The sequence below is a fragment of the Fusarium oxysporum genome, chromosome III (genome assembly GCF_013085055.1).
Source record: "Fusarium oxysporum Fo47 chromosome III, complete sequence".
Classification (NCBI taxonomy): domain Eukaryota; kingdom Fungi; phylum Ascomycota; class Sordariomycetes; order Hypocreales; family Nectriaceae; genus Fusarium; species Fusarium oxysporum.
In genome coordinates, this window is record NC_072842.1 from 755,005 (window position 1) to 769,271 (window position 14,267).

Here is a 14,267-nt window from a genome sequence, read left to right on the forward strand (position 1 = left end):
CTTCTCCTCTGCTGGTCATACAGTAGTTTAACCCAAAGACCCTTTGGTCTAGATCCTCAACGAGTGGGTTATATATCCGCATGCGTAAACATACCCCGTATTTACTGCAGTGTTGCCAGGATAACACGATAAATACGCTGCTTTCATATGCGGAGTCTACCGTGGAATAACACCATTCATCCATCTCGGAGGCTAAATCTGAGTGAATGTCCTGGCTTGGACCTAATTTGATAAGATTGGTACCGTTGCATTCCACTTTCAAGACTAGAAGGTGATTAGTTTTTCGATACTAAGAAAAAGAAGACGCAAAAAATATGGGAATTGATCACGATAGGCATTTGCTGATCAGTGCTAGATAGACTCGACTACCTTATTGAGTCAAATCTCATCTTATTTCCCCCCCGCACCACGTGCTCGTGACATGAAAAAAGAAGCTCGGGAGGAAGGTGCGGCTAGTTGCTGCTGGTGCAGGTACAGGTGCAAGCGGGTGCAAGTGCGGGCAGGTCCCTTCTTGGGTTGGGCAGCCGCCGACAGATACATACAATATTGCCTACAGTCAACAAAAGCAAACAAATCACTTCATTAACAGTCTCTGTTTTTAATCTCGCAACCTCTCTTTTGATCCTTGATCTGATTTCTTTAGAGTTCTTTATCGCAGGCTCTTCCTGGCGAGTTCGAGTCTCACGACCGCGACTCATCTCGGACAATTCATCTCATTTCATTTCATCTTCATCTTGTCCTTCATTTGACCTAAAACAACGCCACGCTAAAGTAGTCGGTCCGGCTCTTGTATCATCAGGCTTCGCTCGCTCGCTTCCTCTCGACCGTTACGATCTCATGCCTCCCGTATCTGAATTCGATAAACTATAAAGGCTCGACTCGACGCCCTCACGGGACCCTCTGCGACTACTGCACTTACTCCTCCAGGGTCCCACGTCGAGATCTTAGGCCCCGCCACTCCACTTCGGTATTCTCGTCCCACTACAGGTCGCAACTTTGCGCTGGTATTGGATTGGATTGGCATTTATTTACCTACGCCCGACTCGACCCAAAGCAACAACAAAAACAGGCCTAGCCCGTGATACGAAAACTTCCTCCAAATTGTTCTTCACTCTCCTCCACTACGTCTCGATTAACGAGAGATCATGAAAGGCGTCGAGCCGGATCTTGCCCAGCGCCTTAAGAGATTGAGACGCGTCAATAGCTCTGTGTCTTGACCACCGACCAAGCTTTTACACCCAATTTACTTTTTCCAGCCATGTCTTATCAAACGGCTGTTACTACCGAGGCTCAGGCCGGCACAATTCCACTGCGACATCCCGATACCATGACTGATCGACCGCCGCCTCCTCCCCCGGTGCCCTCTTCCGATCCTCATTTGATCGCCGACGACCCCTCCGCACCGAAAACCTCTGCCGATCATGGCCTCTTCGAGATGTCACCAGCAGAAGCACTCGCTCTGCTGAGCGCTGGCGTCGAGCTTCTTGTCAGGATAACGGGCGATGTACCTCCGACACCACCGCCAAAATCTCCTACCGTGCCGCACATGAGTGGCATGCAAGCCGAGAAGGAGAATATTGTGCGATCATACTCTGATAAGAATCTGGCGAAATTGAGGAAACAGGCTGAGCTTGAGGCTAAGAGATTGGCTGCCAAAGATAAGCCTGAGCCTGTGCATGACAATCAACCAGAGTCAGGGAATATTGATGGTGTGCGACTGAAGCCTCACCCAGGTCTCATGTCGCCGCCACCTCAATCAGAGCCTTATGTTGTCGTGGGAGCCGATTCTCAGCCTGTCAATTTGCAGCACAGCGCTATAACACGCAAATTCTACAGCAAGAATGAGCCTCCGATCACTATCAACCAATATCTTCAGCGACTACACCAATTCTGTCCCATGAGCACCGCAGTATACCTCGCGACATCACTGTATATACACCGGTTAGCCGTTGAGGAGCGAGCTATCCCTGTCACCCGGCGCAACGCACATCGTTTAGTCCTGGCTGGTCTTAGAGTTGCCATGAAAGCTCTTGAAGATCTATCTTATCCTCATGCCAAGATGGCTAAGGTGGGTGGCGTCAGTGAAGCAGAACTGGCCAGGTTGGAGATAAGCTTCTGTTTCCTGGTTGGATTCGAACTAGTTGTTGGTGAGACTCGACTACGGAAACACTACGAGCGACTGAGAGATCGCACATCGCATCACGGCTTCGATAATGCTGATGTTCCTATATTAAACCTCAAGCCTCGGTCACGCGGCGGGGTTTAGCCAGCAGCATAGACAGCTGGCTCACCTACTTACCCTATTTACCTATATTTCACGCATCATGGTTTGGGACATTTGAGAGCACGGAATCTGCATGTCATTTTGTTTTTTATTTTTGGGGCGCCGTACTTTATGGTGTTTAGCACGAGCATTGTACATGGCTTTTTACCTTGCACATAGTCTAGGCGTGGCATTATGAGATGAGAGGCATATATGTTGGAGTGCATCATGAATTTATACCCAGACTTTTCAGCATATTCCCGTCCATCGCTTCCATCATTCCCACGTGTTCTTGCGATGTGGCCGCGACGATCTACGAAGCCAAGGGAACTACTTGACTCGTAATCAGGGTCTTCATTCTTTACGAGGGGTCCACCAAGACCCGCTGCGTGATGGACCCATCATGGCCTTTCGATTTGGAATGTTCTAAGAATCCACATAACTCCGTATAGCCGTCGTGTAAACAGGACGTAGTATTCGAGCGAGTCAGTACTCCATAAACAATACGGGTCCACTGGGGATCAATTGCCGTCTACTTCCTAAGTCTGTACAGCTTCACGATGGACTTCGTCAATAGCACACCGATACACTGTCTGAAGAATTCACTGCTATCAGGCTTGTCCTATCATTGTGAAGCTAGTGATCCTGATGGTCCATGTGCTGCATTTCCATATTCGTTTCTGCCACAGATAACCGCTTACCCCATCTTATAACACCCCATCCATTATCGTCATCTCACCTCACTTCAGTCACTCATCAACAACTCTGGGATTTGAAGCAGCGTTCATGTCGAAATGGGCGCCAAGACATCTGAAGACGATCACTCTGGAGGAAATGGTACATCTCATAGCCCTTCGTACACATAGCATATCACTTACACATATCAGGCCAAGGACCACTCTCGTCCAAACCATCCTCTGCAGGCGGAGAGCCACTTGGCGCTCATCTTGCCCGCGATGGCGACGGTAGTTTGGGAGGCGAAGGGGGCGACGACGACGACGACGACGATGATGATAACAACACTCCTACCGGACCGTTAACCGACGGCGCTGGTAAGAAGAAGAAAAAGAGAAAGCCAAAGAAGAAGAAGAAGGCTCCTACACAGCAATCTTCACCTCCCAGAGTCCCGCTGAGTGATCTCTTCAAAGAGTTTCCCGCTGGTGAAATTCAGGATTACAACACCGCTCGTACCACAGCTAAAGAACTTCGCTTCATGGGTCGTCGACAGCTCGAAGACCCAGAGTTTCTGAACGATTATCGAAAGGCTGCTGAAGTTCATCGTCAGGTCCGACAGTGGACGCAGCAGAACGTCAAGCCGGGTGATAAACTCATTGATATCGCTAATGGTATTGAAGATGGCGTGCGCGCGCTTTTGGGGAATCAGGGTATTGAACCTGGTGATAACCTCAAGGCTGGAATGGGGTTTCCGACCGGCCTTTGCTTGAACCATGAAACTGCGCATTATACGCCTAATCCTGGTCAGAAGGATGTTGTTCTCAAGTATGAGGATGTCATGAAGGTTGACTTCGGCGTGCAGATCAATGGTTGGATCGTTGATAGTGCATTCACCATGTCGTTTGACCCTACCTACGATAATCTTCTGAATGCCGTCAAAGATGCTACCAACAGCGGCATCAAGGTAAGCATTTCACTCACTCATATATTACATGTCTGACAACTGCAGGCTTCTGGAATCGACGTTCGTATCTGCGACGTCAGCGCCGCAATCCAAGAAGCAATGGAGAGCTACGAGGTTGAAATCAACGGCAAGACATACCCCGTCAAACCCGTCCGCAACATCTCAGCGCACAACATCAAGCACTACCAGATCCACGGTGGAAAGTCGATCCCGTTTATCAAGAACAGTGATCAGACTAAGATGGAGGAAGGTGAAGTGTTTGCCATTGAGACGTTTGGTACAACCGGCACTGGACGACTTTACGACGATGTAAGTGTGCATGTTCAGTGAGTTGGGTTGTTGCTGATGAGTGTAGGTGGGCATTTATGGCTACGGTTTGCATCATGATGCGCCGAGACATGTCAACCTACCATTTGCGTCGGCGAATAGACTTTATAAGGTCATTCGTGAGCAGTTTGGTACTATTGTCTTTTGTCGTCGATATCTTGAGCGTTTAGGCCAAGAGCGATATCTCGCTGGTGTAAGTGCTATAACCGTATGTGAGGGGGAAGATTACTGACGGGTTATAAAGCTAAACTCTTTGGTCTCGAATGGCATTCTTGAAGCGTATGAACCGCTCGCTGATATCAAGGGTTCTTACTCGGCGCAGTTCGAGCATGTAAGTTGATGTCTGCTTGTAAAGCTATGTGATGCTAATGATTGTAGACTATTCTGCTTCGAGAGTCGCATAAGGAGGTCATTAGTCGTGGAAGTGACTACTAAATTGAGAATGATTCAATATTTGTGAAATTGGGAATGGGAAGGGTTCAACATGATATCGGAATGGTTTCAACAACATTTCCTGCTGCTGGGCAGTAGTCCCAACACCACTGCATATAGCTACGGTCTGGCTTCAACATGCCTGCCTGAGTTTACATTCGTATGATAGTTTAGTCTGTCACTATCTTTACCAAATCTATTTGCACTCACATATTCACGTCGGTACATGACTTGACGGCAGATGCTGAACTCTTGGCATGTTCGGTGATTTCCCAAAACGTACTCTATCAAACATGCTATCATCTCGCCATAGATCAACAGTGACTCACTGGAGAACTATCTCAGACATACATACAGGTAGGTACATCAGTCACTTAACCCCGCCATATGCCCGCCCCAGAAGCGAACTACCCACCCATGGGTGCCTTGAGAAACAAGGTGTCATGAGGCCCTGTCGGCTAATGTCTCGATCGGCACATCATGAGCGGGGTTGCGAAAACTCCATCTATCCCTTAGTGTAGGACATTTTTAGGCAGACAAGGCAATCGGACAATGGAGAGATTCCAACTGAAATGCCACTGATTGCGGCAAGACAAACCCCCCCGAAAAAAAGCACTCATAAACCCTTGTTGCTCAATTCAATATGCCTCCCAATATCAAAACAGCAATTCATGCTATGCCTCTGGGCATTAACCCAAGATCCAAAATACGCCCCCAACTCGCATTTAACTAACCCCATCTTCGCAGAATAACTTGATTCCACGGCGACTCAAGATGAAGCTTCACCAAAGTCCCAAAACGACCCCATCTTTCGATTCTTGGTGTTTTTCGGTGTGTCTCCACTCCACCCCCGGGGCAAAAAAAGAACTTTGGTTGGACTATCCTTGTTCTGATTCACGATGTATGCATGCGCGATCCTTCGGTGTTTTGAGGTTCCCTTATTTTTTACACTTTGATGCCGAGGGGTGAATTCTTGAGATATCGTGATATGTTTTGGAAGTCGGTTGATTTACAATTTTGGCGAAGGAGATCATCATGTCTTGGTGTGCAGCCTACTCTACTTACACTGAACTCGCACACCCTCAGTCCTAGAGTCATGAGACAGACCGGTTTTTCTATTCTTGCACATTTGATGTGAAGTGTCTTGTACCTGCTTCAGTGTCTCACCTTCTCCAGGCCATTGAGCCTCTCTCTCAATTAACCGATCAAGCCATCTCAGCTTAAACATTCACAGTAATGCAAGCAGGAACCAAAGTATTCAAAAAACAAAACCCATTCTGAGTTCCTTTTTTTTTCTTCTGTTTTGTGGCTTGTATCTAACTAAGTGTTCTGTAATCCTTAAAATCGGCTCATTGCCTTGCCCACTGGTATCCAAATCCCAATATCAAACTCCCTAAAAACGTATACAGAATAATTCCCAATCCCAAGTCTAATCGCTAAATATCATTTGCTTCAAAAACTCCATGTAAAACAGATCAAAGTGATACAAGACCAAATTCTTCAACTATATCGTTTACTCATATCGGTACACTCCTGGCTCGTACATCTCAGAGGGCCGTCTGCTGCCAGCGCCAATTGTGAGACGTCGCTTGGGCTGCATGCGCTCACGGAGACGCTCGCGTTGAGCCTCCTCCTCCTTCTTCTCCTCGCGACGAGCAAGGCGGCGAGCCTTGTCCTCACGACGCTCCTCCTCAAAGCTCAGGCGTCGAAGCTCATCAGCGAGAACTGCTTGGCTGTCGACGACTTCGACGGAGGGGCGCTTGTATGTAGCGGAGCGCTTGGGAGGGGCAGGGGCAGGGGCGACAGGTCGAGAGGCAATCTTTGCGTTGGCCTCTGCGATGCGAGTGCGGAGACGAAGCTCAGCTTCCTCTCGGCGCTTCTCCTCGCGGCGGCGTTGGCGACGCTCCTCCTCTTGGTCGGAGTGTCGGGAGCCGCTTGATGAGTGGCGGTGGTGCTTGGAGCGGTGGTGGTTGTCAACGACTTCGATTTGGACACGGCGCTGGTCAGGCTGAAGAGTTCGCTCATCAACGATGACGGGTCGGCGCTTGTTAGGGTCCCGTGAAGAGTCAACGATGTATGTGTTTGAGATGGGTGATGCAGGGGCAGTGTGAGGGGCATTCCATTGCTGGGGAGGAGTGCGCGGTGTAGGGGGGCTGTCCACCAAGACAATTCTCTCCTGGTGACGAGAGCTTGGTCGACGCTCACGACGGTTCAGATCAAGAACCTTCTGGCCGTTGATGTAGACTCCAGATGATCGCTTCTTGCTACCGTTGCTGGTGTACGAGCGGTCTGATTCATCTCCTGAGCGGTATGAACCCGACGGTGTAGAGGGAGCAGGGCTATACTGAGGCGTAGGAGGGAGTTGAGTAGCGTAAGGGTAAGAAGAAGCGTCGTAGGGAGCGGGAACGTATTGGACTGGGTGCTCGAACAAAAAGTTGCTGGCGCAGACTTGTCCATGGCGAGAGTTTGTGCAGAGCGTAGGTTGAGACCACTGCTCGCGGCGTCCATCGGGGTGGACGTATGTGTAGATGTTTGTAGTGCACATTGTGTCGGTGGTGTGAGGTTCTAAGCGACTGTTGCGCTGTGGGGGATCCTCTTGGATGACAACCGGAGGCAGACGATGTGTTCTTGTTATAGTCTGCTCAGGTGGTGAAGAAGTGCTGCTTCGACGATGACGGTTGTGGACGATGTTCTCAATGATAAGAGGTGATTGTTGAGAAGACAGTTTGAAGAGAAAGAAAAGTTCAAGCTCTTATAGTAGTGTTTGTGTAAGATGAATTGAGTGTTTTGTTTGGTTGTTGAGAGAGTGGCAGATGGGGGTGGGTTATATAGAAATGAGGAAGGGTAGTTTGAAAGCTGTGTAAGCCAAGTACCGAGTGACTTTGTAGTAATTGGATGCCTGGGGACTAAACTAGACCAGACTTTACTGTACGTCTTGTAGAGTAAGTGTAAAATATGGGGTGTTGGTGCCTGGGGTTGGTTTTTGAGAGTGTGTGCAGTAGTGTGATGTTGGTTGTGGTGTAAGTGAGTGGTTCGCAAGCGGTTCGAAGATATATACAAAGAGGCCTGTAGTACTTGCAAAAAGGGTGGTGTTCCCTCCCAGAGGCTTGGTTCTCTACAGTACAGCCAGAAGGCAGCCTTGAAGGTGGAGAAGGCCGTTTCTGCCTACCGTCTGCGGCCACTAGCAGTGATCCCTGTCTAGTCCTGGCCCCCAAGGAAAATGCCCATGCCGGTGACTCCCCCCTGGGTCATCTCAGCCACGGCCACCCATGACAGGCACTGTTGGTTCGAACCGCCAGAACCACAGAGTCAATGAGCATCACAGGTTTAATCAATTGGAAGGCTAGTGGGATCGAGAAACGGGTGTCGAAGCGGGAGATCAGGACACGGACGACAAGTGACAATCCCGTAATTAAAACAAGAATCAACTCATGGGCAGATGAATTGGGATTTTACAATTGAGCAACAACGTAATCTAGGACTTCAATGGCCGACAACACGCGGCCACGGTTGAAACATGACCCTAAAATTATCACCAACAGATATCATGAAGAAGAAGAAGAAAAGGCATCTCGACCAACAAGTTTACTATCCCGAGTCTATTTCGTTCCCTCTGTTGCTACGCGAGTTTGTCCGTCGGACTCGAAAATGTCCTTCGGCCAAAGACTAAGTTACAATACCCATTATCCTGCATCATGGGATCCCCCGGCGATTGAGTCATCAAGGACTCGCAGAAAAATGGTCTGCAGACCAAAACGCCTCTAGACCAACCAAAACCTTGTCAAGGACTAAAGTGTAAGTACCATTCTTCCCTAGCTAGGTATGCAAGTGCTACTCAAAAAATGTAATGTTCTGCATTCGGTGACCTCTTCCTCATTCGCTCTGAGTCACCCCCTGTCCACTCATCCAAATCGCGGGCAGTGCTGGGGGACGCCTATCGAGGCTTGGGTCCGCCTAAAAATCGACGCCGGTTCTCACAGCCTCAGCCCTAAGCTAACCAGGATCACTACCATTCTTCAAGATTGACTGGAACCGTTCTTTGTTCAGCCTCGCATCAATATCATCATTGTCAGACAAACAGGTTTGATCAACGTCAAGGATTCATTGGATGCCTCTTCCTTTTGACATGCAGCGGGAACTAATATCGTACAGATGAACCTACCTATGCTTGTCATATCGGGACGCACAGTTCAACTGGGCTTGCACAATGATGCAGAACGTGATCAAAAACCGTTGGAAGATGCCAGAAGAGCATTTTCAAAGTATGTAGGACCAAGGGCGCGCGTACGTCATCCCATGTAGACTTGTCAAATGCGCATTGCAGCGTTACACGACCTGGTGCGAATAGCTTCAGGCCCAAAAGGACGTTTCCCTTTTCCCTCGGTAATGAAACGAGAAGTAACCAAAGTCCCAAGCCAAGGACTCAGAAACCCATAGTCCAATTTGTGTGATTCCCCCAGCTCGCGGCACAGTTACATAGACAGGCATTAGCAACAATTCCATTATTCTATTGGCTCATGACAGCCAAAATACCACCCAAGGTGCGGATTTTAGACTCTTCCGGTACCGAGAGAGTGCTGCCTCTTCCGATAAGACTAACGCAGGAAACGGCCCCCAATACTAGGACGATTGCCTTTTTGGCTGCCTCACCGAAAAGATCTTCTGATTTCTCAAAAGAGTGTTTCGCAGTTTGAAATTTAATTCTCTCATGTAGCAGCATCTCGATCAAGAATTAATGCATGCATGTATGATGCATCCATTGAAGAAGAAAAAAGGGCTGAGCAAAGGCCTCAAACTCGACCCCATCTCCAAGACCTAAAGCGGAATGGCGCAATCCAGCCCTGTAAGGCAGAACCTTGACCCCGGTGATTTTCTGCTGTAGCTCGTTCGCTTCTGTGGCACTGCCTCGCTCCCTGTCCCTCAGAGTGAGAGCAGAGTAGGCGCAGTAGCTTTCATGTTTGGGTTGATATACCTCATTCCCTACGGACGATTCCATCATCGCTTTTCTCTTCCTTGTTGACTTAACTCCGCATGCTTCTGGTTGCCTCTTCCTTCGAATTCAGCTTACACACGATGTTCTCACGCGTGCTTCTTAATTCCGATGGCCATGATTTTGTTCCATCTCGAATGTCCATTACAGCGATTGACAGGCTGACTCTCCCGTCTTAACTCCAAGCGCCGAACCGAGCTCCCGGGTACGCGACTTTCACTTGCATCTTCGACACCAAACGCCCACCCTCGAACGATCATACGTTTATCATGATAAAGTTTATTTAAGATAAATTCCTCTGGCGCCCTGTTTCAGTCTCATCGCAGCTCTTGACTGTGTATCAGATGATTGGTGCTTCGTAACCATTTCGGTCATCATTCTGGTCTTACCGAAATAGTAATATATGCAGAACCAACAACAACCAACAAAGTGGCGATGTTGTCAGGTTGCCGATCGACGGCGCGTTTGTGGCCGCATGTTTCATTATCCGCGCGCGGTTAACAGGCAGACGTTGATGGCAAATTCAGTTGCTAAATATGTAAAGGCAAAGTCTAATTATTAACCTAAGTGTGTCAGCTGTCAGGAACACTCGTGTTGCTATTCTTGGCCCTCGCCTCCCAAGAAAAGGTCCTGGTGAGATCACTATGAGTTTGTGCTATTCAAGTCTAAGATTAGGTTGTTATCAAATGCTTATGGACAATATCTGTATGGAATGTTAAAAATATATTAACTGCGTTGGAAAACTTAACGGTTTAGTAGGCAGATAATGAAACACTTCCGTTACTTTGTCGATGCGCAAACAACTTCTCAGCACAGAACCAACTGTGACTTACACCTTCCACTCAAACCCGATATCATAGTAACCCTTCTCAGGCACCTTCAGCATCGAACAGTCGACAACCTTTCCACCTGCCAGAAAACCCCGTTGATCAACACCTTCCGTCTGAACCCTGTTCCCCCACCAATCCAACTTAACCCCCGTATGCTGCACCGCAAAGTACATCACCGCGCCAGAAATACCAATAGCCGCGCTCATAGAACTCGTCAGCACGTACGCGTACTTCTTCCACCACGCCGCGTACCGCCTCTTGATCACCTTGTTGAACACGAACGCTAGAACCACCGAGCCCTGCACGTAGCTCCAGTTGTAAGGAGCCCATGCCATCGGTCCTGAGAATAGGACTGGCGCGTTGACGTTGCGCCAGAAAGCGTTGGGCCACCGCTTAGAGAGGAGGTATACGGCTATGGGAAATATGACACCGATGGGGATTGTGTATGTGATGGCCCGGTAGGGGCCTTGCGTACCGAACAATCGACGTGGTCCGACGACGCCCCATATCACCGAGGACATAAAGAAAGTGTGCGTACGGGGACACGTGAAGCGGTCTTTCTGATGCGCTTGACACACGTCCTCGACGTTGCGAAGTAACCAGTGATTCACGCCCAGCGCAACGAAACCTGCCAGAAGCGTCGCATAAACCTGTGCTGCAAATGCCCACCTCGGTGGAATCTTGGCATAGTGCGCAAGCTTGAGATCACCAGAAAAGTTGAGCGACTGATGTGTCGACATGAAACTGAACATCTTGAATATCATGTTCGGAATTGGCCGGCCCTCGAACACATAGCCAGCAATAAGCTGGGAAAGGATACGTGTTGAAACCTCTAAGTTCGTAACGGCCAAGAGCATCCCAATCGGAATTTGCAACACGACGGTGAAGAGGACAGCTAGAACGATGCCCCATATTGGCATGTATTGGCATACCTGTTGGCCACAGGCTCACCGAGACACAGGCGATGATGAAAGACGCAACAAGAATGACAATGTACCACCAGTGAGGACACTCCGGATACGCAGACATAAGACGGTTGTGCACATCGTTAAACTCCTCGTCTCGCGACTTCCGTGCCCAACAAGCTCGTATTCCAGACATGATATCCTTACGGTGCCAGAGGTACATGTGCACGGGTGTAGCAACATATATCATAAAGGCAGCCGCATACTTGATCACCTGAGTGGAAGTCATGAGGGGGACACTGTACTCGTGGTACGCGGTCTGATTAAGCGTAAGTTCGGGCAGCAATACGCGCGAGATGTTGTACCGCGAGCCGTGGTTGTCGTAGATGTAGTTGTTGTTGATAGGGAGGTAGCCCGTGTCCCAGACATTGTTGAAGTACACCAGCGGCGCGACTATGAAGCCCCATATTGCCATGCCGCTTGCAAAGTTCATGAGTGTGAAGAAGGGTGTTACTATAGGGTCGCCGAGATAGGTGGCGACGTTCCAGTCTAATGTTGGTAAGGGGTTGAGGCCCAAACCGCAGGTTGATCCAGCTATGAGGGCGAGTGTGACGTTGCCTGGTGATATCCATGTCGGCCAGTTGAACAAGTAAAGAGCTTTGAACAAGTAATTGGGAATCCAGAAGTAGAAGAACATGGAAGTAAAGCAGATTAAGAAGAACTTGTATCGCGACAATTTCCACCCATGCACTGTATCTTCTGAATGTCCATTATCCTTGTTCAACGCCTTGGCAAGTGCAATATTCGCCAAAGCCTTTGGCCAGATCATTGACGGCGGGTATACCAGAAACCTTCGAACAAGACCTGCACATCCATATCCCATGAACTGGGTCGATATGAGCGCGAGGATTTGCCAAGGGATACTATTCGAGAGGTTCTTCTCTCCGTAAAAGACATCGAGTTTCAGGACTTGAATGATGCTCACGATGTAGGCTCCAATTGCAGAGCCGCCAAATGTCACATTTGCCATCATTGCGATGAGAATCTGCTCCTTTTGGTTGAACGGTCCTGGATTGAGTGTGAACTCCCACAAAAACACCCGAAATTTCCTCGTCGGCAGCCATTTCGCCAACAACTTCCCCACGGGCAACGCTAATATCTGTACAATAAATGTCGAAAGTCCAATAGGAGGCATTCGAAGTGAAAAGAACTGTTCGACTCCAGTGCCAACGATTGCAAAAATTGTTCCCAAAAGGAATACTCTGAATGTGCCGACTGGCAAGGTCGGGTCGTCCGTGTCATCCACAACAGCTCGGACTTCAGGATAGATGGTGCCATCTAGCATCAATTCCTTTTGAGCCTCGAATTCTCTAGAGATGCTGAGCCGGGCCAGAGCATCTTGTTGCTCGTCATGTTCGTTCTCGAGATATTCGCGCGCCCGGTTGAGAAGGTCGTCGGGGAAATTCTGGTCATGCTCGTGCTCTTCCACAAGCCTCCTTAGGATGTCTTTGAGGGGTTCTCTTGGGTCTTGTTGCTCGTTTTTCTCTCGGCTGCTACTGCCGTTTTGCTTTGGTTTGTCATTGATTCGAGATATGATGTCCACAAGAGTAATATCGCCATCTGTAGTGGTTGTCCTTAGTTGTTGTAGGGAAGCCATTACATGTATTGTGAAGACAATCACGTCTCTGCAAGCCAGTCAAGGAAGAAGGATCTTTTACTCCAGATCTTGTCGAATCAACTACACACAGCTGATGGGCAATTAGGTTCCCGATAACCTCCTGATGAGAAGAATGACATGGAACGTTGTATCAGAGTCTCTCATCGCTTCAGACGAATTGGCTCATTAGATGCTTCGAAACCATCAGCTGGTAGGAGTATTAGCCTCGGGAACAGTCTGAAAGCAAACTCAATGCAGTCGGTGTCTATAGCTTTAGTAACTCTGTGAAGCAAGAACCATAAGCATCGGCCTCAAGCGACAAATCACATGAACCACCTCGAGATAACCTCAGGGGGCTTGCTGAGTAGCTATTACTGTAGTCAAAGGCTCGAAGTATTCTGGGAAAAGAATGACGGAGGAAACTTGGATGCGGCGTTTATGTTGAACGCAGTTGGTATTTCGGATTCGATAGTAAACGCTAAAAAAAAACTTTGAGGCTCAAAGTCAATGAGCCAACAAGCGGTCATCAAGATGTTCTGTATGCCATTCGCCTTCTATAACCGATTCCGCGTGGAGATATGGGCCGTTCATCCAAGCTGCTGGGAGAACTTAAACCTCATATGCGCCGCAGCCCTCCGCAGCTTCTACAACAGAGGTCGTAGTCCCTCTTCGCTGGTCTCACCAATTGCTCAGAAAGTTCGACGACGGATTCAATCGCTATTATTCGGCGACTGTCGAGAGCAGTGTGACCAGATCCATCTCTCACAAGCTTCGGCGCTGGCAGTCATAAAATAATAGTGGTAGAGCCCCCGTTTTCGGCTGAAGGTAAAATGCACCTGGTACCAATGCTCGTGTCGACGCCGTCAGGTATTTCGGTATGATCTGGCTTGACAGTCGTCCATACAGTTTCTGCACAAGATCGAAGAGACATCGAAGCCCCCACGCAAACGCTCTCGCGAATTCCTCGAAATCGCATAGGAAGGTCCAGAAGAATCAGCCGTAGAATCGGTGGTCCAGAGGTTCAAGTCATGACGGCATAGGTAAGTCGTTGCCAGGCCAATCGACGTCATAATCAACCCCGGTGGTGATTCGGTCCCATGATGTCGTCGAAAATCCTCTCGCAGTCGTAGAAAATAAGTTGGCATGTCTATCGTGTCAATGTCCCAAACACCAAGCGCCGTTGAATGCATGAATGTTGCGTTCCTCGTCTGCCATCAAAACTTC

The 14,267-nt window shown here is 48.8% G+C and overlaps 4 protein-coding genes across 4 annotated transcripts; 2 read left to right on the plus strand and 2 right to left on the minus strand.

Moving 5' to 3' along the window:
* The first annotated feature begins 914 nt into the window (after window positions 1–914).
* On the plus strand, window positions 915–2,520 carry FOBCDRAFT_19556 (cyclin-domain-containing protein). Its single transcript, XM_054703702.2, has one exon. The coding sequence runs from the start codon at window positions 1,259–1,261 to the stop codon at window positions 2,264–2,266; it is 1,008 nt and encodes a 335-aa protein (XP_054559677.1). The 5' UTR covers window positions 915–1,258; the 3' UTR covers window positions 2,267–2,520.
* A 240-nt stretch (window positions 2,521–2,760) lies between these two features.
* FOBCDRAFT_216796 (peptidase M24, structural domain-containing protein) lies at window positions 2,761–4,935 on the plus strand. Its single transcript, XM_031175425.3, has 6 exons — window positions 2,761–3,100; window positions 3,151–3,902; window positions 3,948–4,211; window positions 4,258–4,422; window positions 4,474–4,560; window positions 4,608–4,935. The coding sequence occupies exons 1-6, from the start codon at window positions 3,058–3,060 to the stop codon at window positions 4,662–4,664; spliced, it is 1,368 nt and encodes a 455-aa protein (XP_031046558.3). The 5' UTR covers window positions 2,761–3,057; the 3' UTR covers window positions 4,665–4,935.
* Window positions 4,936–5,916: 981 nt separating this feature from the next.
* FOBCDRAFT_19570 (uncharacterized protein) lies at window positions 5,917–7,690 on the minus strand. The gene has a single exon (XM_031175430.3). The coding sequence runs from the start codon at window positions 7,204–7,206 to the stop codon at window positions 6,175–6,177; it is 1,032 nt and encodes a 343-aa protein (XP_031046563.1). The 5' UTR covers window positions 7,207–7,690; the 3' UTR covers window positions 5,917–6,174.
* A 2,709-nt stretch (window positions 7,691–10,399) lies between these two features.
* On the minus strand, window positions 10,400–13,043 carry FOBCDRAFT_289516 (OPT oligopeptide transporter protein-domain-containing protein; the record flags this gene model as incomplete). Its single annotated transcript, XM_054703703.2, has 2 exons — window positions 10,400–11,376; window positions 11,414–13,043. 2 exons carry the CDS (start codon window positions 13,041–13,043, stop codon window positions 10,481–10,483), a joined length of 2,526 nt encoding a protein of 841 aa, XP_054559678.1. The 3' UTR covers window positions 10,400–10,480.
* Window positions 13,044–14,267: the final 1,224 nt, after the last annotated feature.

What these genes read in the sequence shown, in the direction of transcription:
- FOBCDRAFT_19556 (XM_054703702.2), top strand. Translation starts at nt 1,259, where the DNA reads ATGTCTTATCAAACGGCTGTTACTACCGAGGCTCAGGCCGGCACAATT.
- FOBCDRAFT_216796 (XM_031175425.3), top strand. Translation starts at nt 3,058, where the DNA reads ATGGGCGCCAAGACATCTGAAGACGATCACTCTGGAGGAAATG. An exon ending in CTACCAACAGCGGCATCAAG is followed by an intron (nt 3,903 to 3,947) that starts GTAAGCATTTCA and finishes TGACAACTGCAG; the next exon opens with GCTTCTGGAATCGACGTTCG. An exon ending in ACTCGGCGCAGTTCGAGCAT is followed by an intron (nt 4,561 to 4,607) that starts GTAAGTTGATGT and finishes TAATGATTGTAG; the next exon opens with ACTATTCTGCTTCGAGAGTC.
- FOBCDRAFT_19570 (XM_031175430.3), bottom strand. Translation starts at nt 7,206, where the DNA reads ATGTGCACTACAAACATCTACACATACGTCCACCCCGATGGACGCCGC.